This window comes from Gracilinanus agilis, chromosome 3 (genome assembly GCF_016433145.1).
Source record: "Gracilinanus agilis isolate LMUSP501 chromosome 3, AgileGrace, whole genome shotgun sequence".
Classification (NCBI taxonomy): domain Eukaryota; kingdom Metazoa; phylum Chordata; class Mammalia; order Didelphimorphia; family Didelphidae; genus Gracilinanus; species Gracilinanus agilis.
In genome coordinates, this window is record NC_058132.1 from 640,309,435 (window position 1) to 640,319,981 (window position 10,547).

Below are 10,547 nucleotides of genomic sequence, written 5' to 3' on the forward strand. Positions count from 1 at the left end.
CTCTCCGGCCTCCCCCCCGGCTGCTCTCCGGCCTCCCCCCCGGCTGCTCTCCGGCCTCCCCCCCGGCTGCTCTCCGGCCTCCCCCCCGGCTGCTCTCCGGCCTCCCCCCCGGCTGCTCTCCGGCCTCCCCCCCGGCTGCTCTCCGGCCTCCCCCCCGGCTGCTCTCCGGCCTCCCCCCCGGCTGCTCTCCGGCCTCCCCCCCGGCTGCTCTCCGGCCTCCCCCCCGGCTGCTCTCCGGCCTCCCCCCCGGCTGCTCTCCGGCCTCCCCCCCGGCTGCTCTCCGGCCTCCCCCCCGGCTGCTCTCCGGCCTCCCCCCCGGCTGCTCTCCGGCCTCCCCCCCGGCTGCTCTCCGGCCTCCCCCCCGGCTGCTCTCCGGCCTCCCCCCCGGCTGCTCTCCGGCCTCCCCCCCGGCTGCTCTCCGGCCTCCCCCCCGGCTGCTCTCCGGCCTCCCCCCCGGCTGCTCTCCGGCCTCCCCCCCGGCTGCTCTCCGGCCTCCCCCCCGGCTGCTCTCCGGCCTCCCCCCCGGCTGCTCTCCGGCCTCCCCCCCGGCTGCTCTCCGGCCTCCCCCCCGGCTGCTCTCCGGCCTCCCCCCCGGCTGCTCTCCGGCCTCCCCCCCGGCTGCTCTCCGGCCTCCCCCCCGGCTGCTCTCCGGCCTCCCCCCCGGCTGCTCTCCGGCCTCCCCCCCGGCTGCTCTCCGGCCTCCCCCCCGGCTGCTCTCCGGCCTCCCCCCCGGCTGCTCTCCGGCCTCCCCCCCGGCTGCTCTCCGGCCTCCCCCCCGGCTGCTCTCCGGCCTCCCCCCCGGCTGCTCTCCGGCCTCCCCCCCGGCTGCTCTCCGGCCTCCCCCCCGGCTGCTCTCCGGCCTCCCCCCCGGCTGCTCTCCGGCCTCCCCCCCGGCTGCTCTCCGGCCTCCCCCCCGGCTGCTCTCCGGCCTCCCCCCCGGCTGCTCTCCGGCCTCCCCCCCGGCTGCTCTCCGGCCTCCCCCCCGGCTGCTCTCCGGCCTCCCCCCCGGCTGCTCTCCGGCCTCCCCCCCGGCTGCTCTCCGGCCTCCCCCCCGGCTGCTCTCCGGCCTCCCCCCCGGCTGCTCTCCGGCCTCCCCCCCGGCTGCTCTCCGGCCTCCCCCCCGGCTGCTCTCCGGCCTCCCCCCCGGCTGCTCTCCGGCCTCCCCCCCGGCTGCTCTCCGGCCTCCCCCCCGGCTGCTCTCCGGCCTCCCCCCCGGCTGCTCTCCGGCCTCCCCCCCGGCTGCTCTCCGGCCTCCCCCCCGGCTGCTCTCCGGCCTCCCCCCCGGCTGCTCTCCGGCCTCCCCCCCGGCTGCTCTCCGGCCTCCCCCCCGGCTGCTCTCCGGCCTCCCCCCCGGCTGCTCTCCGGCCTCCCCCCCGGCTGCTCTCCGGCCTCCCCCCCGGCTGCTCTCCGGCCTCCCCCCCGGCTGCTCTCCGGCCTCCCCCCCGGCTGCTCTCCGGCCTCCCCCCCGGCTGCTCTCCGGCCTCCCCCCCGGCTGCTCTCCGGCCTCCCCCCCGGCTGCTCTCCGGCCTCCCCCCCGGCTGCTCTCCGGCCTCCCCCCCGGCTGCTCTCCGGCCTCCCCCCCGGCTGCTCTCCGGCCTCCCCCCCGGCTGCTCTCCGGCCTCCCCCCCGGCTGCTCTCCGGCCTCCCCCCCGGCTGCTCTCCGGCCTCCCCCCCGGCTGCTCTCCGGCCTCCCCCCCGGCTGCTCTCCGGCCTCCCCCCCGGCTGCTCTCCGGCCTCCCCCCCGGCTGCTCTCCGGCCTCCCCCCCGGCTGCTCTCCGGCCTCCCCCCCGGCTGCTCTCCGGCCTCCCCCCCGGCTGCTCTCCGGCCTCCCCCCCGGCTGCTCTCCGGCCTCCCCCCCGGCTGCTCTCCGGCCTCCCCCCCGGCTGCTCTCCGGCCTCCCCCCCGGCTGCTCTCCGGCCTCCCCCCCGGCTGCTCTCCGGCCTCCCCCCCGGCTGCTCTCCGGCCTCCCCCCCGGCTGCTCTCCGGCCTCCCCCCCGGCTGCTCTCCGGCCTCCCCCCCGGCTGCTCTCCGGCCTCCCCCCCGGCTGCTCTCCGGCCTCCCCCCCGGCTGCTCTCCGGCCTCCCCCCCGGCTGCTCTCCGGCCTCCCCCCCGGCTGCTCTCCGGCCTCCCCCCCGGCTGCTCTCCGGCCTCCCCCCCGGCTGCTCTCCGGCCTCCCCCCCGGCTGCTCTCCGGCCTCCCCCCCGGCTGCTCTCCGGCCTCCCCCCCGGCTGCTCTCCGGCCTCCCCCCCGGCTGCTCTCCGGCCTCCCCCCCGGCTGCTCTCCGGCCTCCCCCCCGGCTGCTCTCCGGCCTCCCCCCCGGCTGCTCTCCGGCCTCCCCCCCGGCTGCTCTCCGGCCTCCCCCCCGGCTGCTCTCCGGCCTCCCCCCCGGCTGCTCTCCGGCCTCCCCCCCGGCTGCTCTCCGGCCTCCCCCCCGGCTGCTCTCCGGCCTCCCCCCCGGCTGCTCTCCGGCCTCCCCCCCGGCTGCTCTCCGGCCTCCCCCCCGGCTGCTCTCCGGCCTCCCCCCCGGCTGCTCTCCGGCCTCCCCCCCGGCTGCTCTCCGGCCTCCCCCCCGGCTGCTCTCCGGCCTCCCCCCCGGCTGCTCTCCGGCCTCCCCCCCGGCTGCTCTCCGGCCTCCCCCCCGGCTGCTCTCCGGCCTCCCCCCCGGCTGCTCTCCGGCCTCCCCCCCGGCTGCTCTCCGGCCTCCCCCCCGGCTGCTCTCCGGCCTCCCCCCCGGCTGCTCTCCGGCCTCCCCCCCGGCTGCTCTCCGGCCTCCCCCCCGGCTGCTCTCCGGCCTCCCCCCCGGCTGCTCTCCGGCCTCCCCCCCGGCTGCTCTCCGGCCTCCCCCCCGGCTGCTCTCCGGCCTCCCCCCCGGCTGCTCTCCGGCCTCCCCCCCGGCTGCTCTCCGGCCTCCCCCCCGGCTGCTCTCCGGCCTCCCCCCCGGCTGCTCTCCGGCCTCCCCCCCGGCTGCTCTCCGGCCTCCCCCCCGGCTGCTCTCCGGCCTCCCCCCCGGCTGCTCTCCGGCCTCCCCCCCGGCTGCTCTCCGGCCTCCCCCCCGGCTGCTCTCCGGCCTCCCCCCCGGCTGCTCTCCGGCCTCCCCCCCGGCTGCTCTCCGGCCTCCCCCCCGGCTGCTCTCCGGCCTCCCCCCCGGCTGCTCTCCGGCCTCCCCCCCGGCTGCTCTCCGGCCTCCCCCCCGGCTGCTCTCCGGCCTCCCCCCCGGCTGCTCTCCGGCCTCCCCCCCGGCTGCTCTCCGGCCTCCCCCCCGGCTGCTCTCCGGCCTCCCCCCCGGCTGCTCTCCGGCCTCCCCCCCGGCTGCTCTCCGGCCTCCCCCCCGGCTGCTCTCCGGCCTCCCCCCCGGCTGCTCTCCGGCCTCCCCCCCGGCTGCTCTCCGGCCTCCCCCCCGGCTGCTCTCCGGCCTCCCCCCCGGCTGCTCTCCGGCCTCCCCCCCGGCTGCTCTCCGGCCTCCCCCCCGGCTGCTCTCCGGCCTCCCCCCCGGCTGCTCTCCGGCCTCCCCCCCGGCTGCTCTCCGGCCTCCCCCCCGGCTGCTCTCCGGCCTCCCCCCCGGCTGCTCTCCGGCCTCCCCCCCGGCTGCTCTCCGGCCTCCCCCCCGGCTGCTCTCCGGCCTCCCCCCCGGCTGCTCTCCGGCCTCCCCCCCGGCTGCTCTCCGGCCTCCCCCCCGGCTGCTCTCCGGCCTCCCCCCCGGCTGCTCTCCGGCCTCCCCCCCGGCTGCTCTCCGGCCTCCCCCCCGGCTGCTCTCCGGCCTCCCCCCCGGCTGCTCTCCGGCCTCCCCCCCGGCTGCTCTCCGGCCTCCCCCCCGGCTGCTCTCCGGCCTCCCCCCCGGCTGCTCTCCGGCCTCCCCCCCGGCTGCTCTCCGGCCTCCCCCCCGGCTGCTCTCCGGCCTCCCCCCCGGCTGCTCTCCGGCCTCCCCCCCGGCTGCTCTCCGGCCTCCCCCCCGGCTGCTCTCCGGCCTCCCCCCCGGCTGCTCTCCGGCCTCCCCCCCGGCTGCTCTCCGGCCTCCCCCCCGGCTGCTCTCCGGCCTCCCCCCCGGCTGCTCTCCGGCCTCCCCCCCGGCTGCTCTCCGGCCTCCCCCCCGGCTGCTCTCCGGCCTCCCCCCCGGCTGCTCTCCGGCCTCCCCCCCGGCTGCTCTCCGGCCTCCCCCCCGGCTGCTCTCCGGCCTCCCCCCCGGCTGCTCTCCGGCCTCCCCCCCGGCTGCTCTCCGGCCTCCCCCCCGGCTGCTCTCCGGCCTCCCCCCCGGCTGCTCTCCGGCCTCCCCCCCGGCTGCTCTCCGGCCTCCCCCCCGGCTGCTCTCCGGCCTCCCCCCCGGCTGCTCTCCGGCCTCCCCCCCGGCTGCTCTCCGGCCTCCCCCCCGGCTGCTCTCCGGCCTCCCCCCCGGCTGCTCTCCGGCCTCCCCCCCGGCTGCTCTCCGGCCTCCCCCCCGGCTGCTCTCCGGCCTCCCCCCCGGCTGCTCTCCGGCCTCCCCCCCGGCTGCTCTCCGGCCTCCCCCCCGGCTGCTCTCCGGCCTCCCCCCCGGCTGCTCTCCGGCCTCCCCCCCGGCTGCTCTCCGGCCTCCCCCCCGGCTGCTCTCCGGCCTCCCCCCCGGCTGCTCTCCGGCCTCCCCCCCGGCTGCTCTCCGGCCTCCCCCCCGGCTGCTCTCCGGCCTCCCCCCCGGCTGCTCTCCGGCCTCCCCCCCGGCTGCTCTCCGGCCTCCCCCCCGGCTGCTCTCCGGCCTCCCCCCCGGCTGCTCTCCGGCCTCCCCCCCGGCTGCTCTCCGGCCTCCCCCCCGGCTGCTCTCCGGCCTCCCCCCCGGCTGCTCTCCGGCCTCCCCCCCGGCTGCTCTCCGGCCTCCCCCCCGGCTGCTCTCCGGCCTCCCCCCCGGCTGCTCTCCGGCCTCCCCCCCGGCTGCTCTCCGGCCTCCCCCCCGGCTGCTCTCCGGCCTCCCCCCCGGCTGCTCTCCGGCCTCCCCCCCGGCTGCTCTCCGGCCTCCCCCCCGGCTGCTCTCCGGCCTCCCCCCCGGCTGCTCTCCGGCCTCCCCCCCGGCTGCTCTCCGGCCTCCCCCCCGGCTGCTCTCCGGCCTCCCCCCCGGCTGCTCTCCGGCCTCCCCCCCGGCTGCTCTCCGGCCTCCCCCCCGGCTGCTCTCCGGCCTCCCCCCCGGCTGCTCTCCGGCCTCCCCCCCGGCTGCTCTCCGGCCTCCCCCCCGGCTGCTCTCCGGCCTCCCCCCCGGCTGCTCTCCGGCCTCCCCCCCGGCTGCTCTCCGGCCTCCCCCCCGGCTGCTCTCCGGCCTCCCCCCCGGCTGCTCTCCGGCCTCCCCCCCGGCTGCTCTCCGGCCTCCCCCCCGGCTGCTCTCCGGCCTCCCCCCCGGCTGCTCTCCGGCCTCCCCCCCGGCTGCTCTCCGGCCTCCCCCCCGGCTGCTCTCCGGCCTCCCCCCCGGCTGCTCTCCGGCCTCCCCCCCGGCTGCTCTCCGGCCTCCCCCCCGGCTGCTCTCCGGCCTCCCCCCCGGCTGCTCTCCGGCCTCCCCCCCGGCTGCTCTCCGGCCTCCCCCCCGGCTGCTCTCCGGCCTCCCCCCCGGCTGCTCTCCGGCCTCCCCCCCGGCTGCTCTCCGGCCTCCCCCCCGGCTGCTCTCCGGCCTCCCCCCCGGCTGCTCTCCGGCCTCCCCCCCGGCTGCTCTCCGGCCTCCCCCCCGGCTGCTCTCCGGCCTCCCCCCCGGCTGCTCTCCGGCCTCCCCCCCGGCTGCTCTCCGGCCTCCCTCCCTGGTCTCGGCCCTCCTGGGGCACGGGTAGTCCCGGGGACAGCCACGATGGGCGCCTGCTCAGGGACTTGGAATGTGGCAGTGCCCGGGCTGGGGGTTCTTCCTCCAGACAAGGCCGGTGGCCGAGGGCCCCCTCCCCGTCTCATCCCCGTCCACCCCCGCAGCACAGCTTAGCAGCGGCCCCCTCCCTCCTTCGTCCCCCCCCCAGTGGCGTAACCAGCACGTGGGCCAGGAGGGGCGGCGGACGTGGGGGCCCCCCTCGCTGCCTTTCCTTCCACAGACGTGTGGGAGCAGCCACGGGGAGGGGGAGGACCGAGGAGAGGAGGCTGGAGGCAGGGGGGGACGAAGGTCCCGGCTGGGGCGGAGGGCCGGTTGTGGGAGGCCCGAGCAGGCTCAGCAGCGAAGTGGACCTGAGGAAGTCAGGAGGAGGAAGGGCGGAAACGAGGGGCTCTCTTGGGGCCCAGCAGGCCGCGCCAGCCCCACTCAGCTTAGGGCAGTTCCAGGAAGCTGCCGCGATGCTGCTCGGGCCGACGCCGAGCGCCCGGAGTCTGAAGGGAGGGGAGGCCGGACGACCGCGGGAGAGCCCAGCCGGGGACGCGTCGTCCTTCTGAGCCTCGGTTTCTGCATCCGTAAATTCAGTTCAAGCCAACGATCCGGGTGCGGCTGAGAGACCGTGAAGCCCGGGGGTGGGTGGGCCGGCCCAGAACCCAGAGAGCCGGGCTCCGGCCTGTCTGAGCCGGCCTGTCCGAGCCTGCCCGGGGAGGCCCGGGCCCAGCTCTGACGCCAGGGTGCCCTGGGAATGCCCTCCGGCAGCGCCATCGCCGGCCTCGCCTTATTCCTCACCCCGGACCGGGCACCAGATGCGCCGATGCCAAGGCCGAGGTGGTGCCTGCTTTCTGGGGCTCGTGCAGGGGCGCCCACACTGTGCCCAGCTCAGGGAATGCAGGGCTGGGGGCCAGGAGGAGGCCCCCGGGAGGTGCAAGCCCCGGATCCCAGCCTTGTCCAAAGCTCGGGACGGCGGCCAACAGAGCCCAGCACAGAGGGTACAGCCTGGGCACACGTTTGGAGGAAGGAAGGAGCTGGGATGCAGGGAATAGGCCACTCCGACGGGGATGGGGTGGGCACAGGACGGTGCCCGAGTGGATCGTGTGTGTGCCGGAGTGCAGGGCAGGCTAAGGGGCCGCTTGGGGAAGTGACAGAGACTAGAACTCGGCTCCAGGGGTCGGATGGGCCACAGTGGGGGAGACCCTGCCAGGGAGGAGGCTTCCCACTCTGCCTCTGGGAGAGCCAGAGGGCCGGGCTCGGGGCCAAGATGGGGAGCTCCCCCCCTGCTCCCAGGAGAGCCGCCCCCCCCCGGCCCCTTCTCTCCCTTCCTGTGTGGCTCCTTTGCGGGGGAAGGAGCAAGGCTGCGCTGCCCGTGACTCAGTGTCCCCCGGATGGGAGCCAGCCCCAAGGCCAGACCAATAGCCTTACCCCCCCCCCCCGCCCCCAACACTCTGGGGAACAGCCAGGGGGGCCGCCCTCCCCCTGCTCCGGCTGCCTGTCACGGGGCCTGCCGAGGCCTTCCCTTCCTTCCTCAGTCCAAGGGGGACGGCCAGGCCGGGCGGCCTGCTTCAGAGGCCGGCGAGGCTCCGCGGCGCTCGCGCAGGCACCGAACGCCTTTGCCTCAGCCTGCCTGGCCCGCCGCGAGGAGCCACGAGGGCCGCCGGTCCGGGCTCCGGGGGCTGGGCAGGGCTTGGAGTCCCGAGAAGGGGCCGCCCTGGGCAGGAAGCCTCATCCTTTGGGGCGCGTCCCTCGGGAGAGAGCCGGCCAGCTCCAGGTAGTCGGGGAGTCGGGCCTGGGCCCAGGCGTCCCTCGAGCCAGGCCTTCTCCGCCCACCGCCCAGGGCTGTGGGAGATGGACTTGCCGGGCCGGTTCTTCGGCAGCCCGGCTCCAGCCTCTGGCCCGGAGCCCCCACCTCTGGGAGAGAACCTGGCTGGCTGCCCTGCCCTGCCCGGGCCCCGCCTGCCTCTCCCCTTTTAGTCGGCCTCCAGGTGACAGCTGGGGCCGGACCAGGCCGCGGAGCAGGCTGGAGGGCTGCCCGGCAGAGTGGCCGGCACTGACCCGCCTGCGCTGCCTTCTTGGCTTCTCACCCGGCCTCTGCCACCACGCAGGGCCCCCTCTGGCTCCCGGGAAGGCTGACTCGAGGTGTCTGACGGCCTCCCGCTTCCCTGGCCCCGGGGCGGGCCGTGGGCCTCGCTGGGGTGCCCTCGCCGCCGGCCTCGCGCCCGCTCTGGCCTCTTCACGCTCTCAGAACAGACATTTCAGAAGGGTTTATGTTTGTACAGAATTCTGCCTGCGCGTCCCCAGGAGGTGCCCGGCCTCCTGGCCTCCCTGCCAGCCCCAGCGGGGGGAGAAGGGGCCACCCAGTCGGACCCTCGTTCCATCGGCCTAGCCTCCCCGGCCGCCCGGTGGCACCTCCCATTGCCCGCTGGGCATGAGGCCCGTCTGCTCTTTATCCCTGGTCAGCGGCTCTCCCTCCGTGCCCTGCGTGCCCCCTCAGGTGCCACCTCCCTCCCTAGCCATCCACCTCCTACTGCCCTCGCGTGTGCAAGCTCCTCGAGGGGAGGGGGGTTTGCCCAGGGCCAGCCCAGGCCTGTGCCACTCCTCCCCCAGGAAGCCCCCCGAGCACCCCCTCCTCCGTCTTTAGGGCCTGGAGGCTGCCGCAGCCTCTGGCCTGCTTCTAGGTGGCCTCGTCTAGGCCGGTTGTTCCGGAGTCGGTGCTGGACCGGACCGAGCGGCCGGGGGTCTCGCTTAGCCGAGCTCTGGCTGCTCTTTGGCTTGGGGGGGACGGTACGGGCTCCGGGGCACCTGCCGGCCGCTGCCAGCCGCTGAGGCCCGTGGAGGTGCCGGTGGACGCGGTTCTTGGGCTGCGGTGGCCGGTTCTGGGCCAGGCCAGGCTCCCACCTGTCAGGGGACGGCCGGGCATCCCGGCGGCCTCTTTTTCCTTTTTTAAGCCCTTCCCTTTGGCCTTCGATTCATAGAGAGTTTGGGTTCCAGGGCAGCAGAGCTCGCAGTTGGGTTCCGTAACTTGGCCAGGGTCACACAGCTAGGAAGAGCCTCGAACCCGGGACCTCCTGTCTCCCCCCACATGGGCCTCCTTGCTGGCCCTGCGCCATCTTGAACCCGCCTGCTTTTTCCCTGGGATGGAGGGATGGAGAAGCGGGCTTGGCCGGGGGATGTGGGCTTGGGGAGGCCCGAGGGTCTCGGCCTGGCCTGGGCACTCGCCGGTGGGCCGCCTAGCAGACGCTGCCCAGGACAGAGAAGGGCCCGGGCACAGAGAAGGAGGCGCAGCTGGCAGCGACGATCCTTAACCCCGTGGGAGGGCCTGGAAGACGGACGGGGGGAGCGAAGGAGTCTGCGGGGGGCTCGTGGCAACCTGGGGGGAGTCGAGATGGAGGGGGCTCGGGGAGAGAAGCCTCGGGCACCTGCCTGGCTGAAGTGCCCGCAGGGCCGGGCCGGGCACCCGGGACGAGGGAAGGCTCCCCCGGCTTCGCGGCTAGGCTCACGGCTGAGGCGGCAGCGTCAGGGGGCATCCCTCGTGCTGGCACAAAGCAGAAGCGGGGTGGGCGGCTGGCCCAGGCCCAGCGGCATCGTGCCCCGGGGGGAGGGTTCTAGGCCGTCTCCTGGGGTCTCCCTGGAAACTTGCCCCCCATTGGGGGACAAACCCCTTCAGCTCCCTCCAACCGAGATCTTTGCTGCAGGACCCAGGAGTGATGCCCCGAGACACCCCCAGACCGAGAGGACTGGCATATCCAGCAAAGGAAGGGCACAGCACGCCTTGTCGCAGGGGCCCTTCACCATTTGCTTACGAGCCTGGCAGAGGCCCCCTCTGCCTAGTGACCCCGAGGAGTGGGTCTGGGCTCGGGGTGGGGGAGGGGATGAGCTCCCCCCTCTGCTCCCCCCCCCCAGTCTCCAGAGGGGGAGGTCCTTGGGCTCGTGGCTCCTGTTCTGCTTTGGCCCGGTGTGGCTCGTGTACCCGCCAGGGATGCCCGGGAGGAGAGCAGACGGCCCAGAGGGCAGAGGGGGCAGGGGCAGCGTTGTAATGGCTGGCGCAGACGGCTCGAGAGATCTGGGGGCTCCGACACGCCGTCGCCATCTGCCCTGGAGGGGGCCCGGGGTGCCCGAGAGGGAGAAAGCACCCTCCTGGGCCTCCGGGAGCCTCGAGCCCAGTGCCAAGCGAGCTGAGCCTCGGTGGGGAGGGGGGAGAAGACGGGAAGACGGAACAAAACTTCCCAACGGTTGAGGCAGCAGCCCGCAGAGGAGGGAGAGGCCCGGAACGTTCCCGGATGGGCTGAGCGGGCGTCTGGGGCTCCTCTGGAGAGGGCAGGGGGAGGGGCGGTGCCCGGGGGGCACGGGCTGAGGCGGCCGGCCGTGGTGCTCCCATTCAGGGGACTCCCAGACGCAGTCACGGGCCGCTCTTCTGCCTTCGTCCAGGAGCCAAGACGGGTCATCTCCGAGGGCCGTAACCATTTATCCTGGGTGCCGGGCGCCGGCCCGAGTGTTGGGCGAGTGCCGGGGGAGGGAGGCTCGCCGGGGAGATCCCGGGCTTCTCAAGGGGCAGGAGATGGCAGGGTGCCCAAAGCCGACACTCTTAGAGGTCTGGGGGACGTGTGGAAGGGAGCCGGGCGCCAGCTGCCGCTGTCCCAGAGGGGAGGCTGCGGGGCTGGAAAGTTTGCTCTGTGCAACTCAAACTTTGAGCCTCCTCCCTCCCTCCCTCTGCCAGGGCTCCGTCTGAGGAAGCCGAGGCTCCCGAGGGCGCCAT

General features: G+C 77.0%; 1 protein-coding gene across 1 annotated transcript; it reads right to left on the minus strand.

Moving 5' to 3' along the window:
* Window positions 1-5,885: 5,885 nt before the first annotated feature.
* Window positions 5,886-9,318, minus strand: LOC123241997 (basic proline-rich protein-like). The gene is made up of 5 exons (XM_044669492.1): window positions 9,098-9,318; window positions 8,460-8,689; window positions 7,876-8,020; window positions 6,587-6,793; window positions 5,886-6,153 (listed from the first exon to the last, which is right to left on the minus strand). The coding sequence occupies exons 1-5, from the start codon at window positions 9,316-9,318 to the stop codon at window positions 5,886-5,888; spliced, it is 1,071 nt and encodes a 356-aa protein (XP_044525427.1).
* Between the last annotated feature and the right edge of the window lie 1,229 nt (window positions 9,319-10,547).

Excerpts from the sequence above, each read along its gene's own strand:
- LOC123241997 (XM_044669492.1), bottom strand. The coding sequence starts at position 9,318 with ATGCCCCCTGACGCTGCCGCCTCAGCCGTGAGCCTAGCCGCGAAGCCG. Across the intron at positions 8,690-9,097 it reads CTTCCAGGCCCTCCCACGGG|GTGGGAGCCTGGCCTGGCCC; the intron begins GTTAAGGATCGT and ends GTCCCCTGACAG. Across the intron at positions 6,794-7,875 it reads TGCGTGGTGGCAGAGGCCGG|GCTGTACCCTCTGTGCTGGG; the intron begins GTGAGAAGCCAA and ends ACGTGTGCCCAG.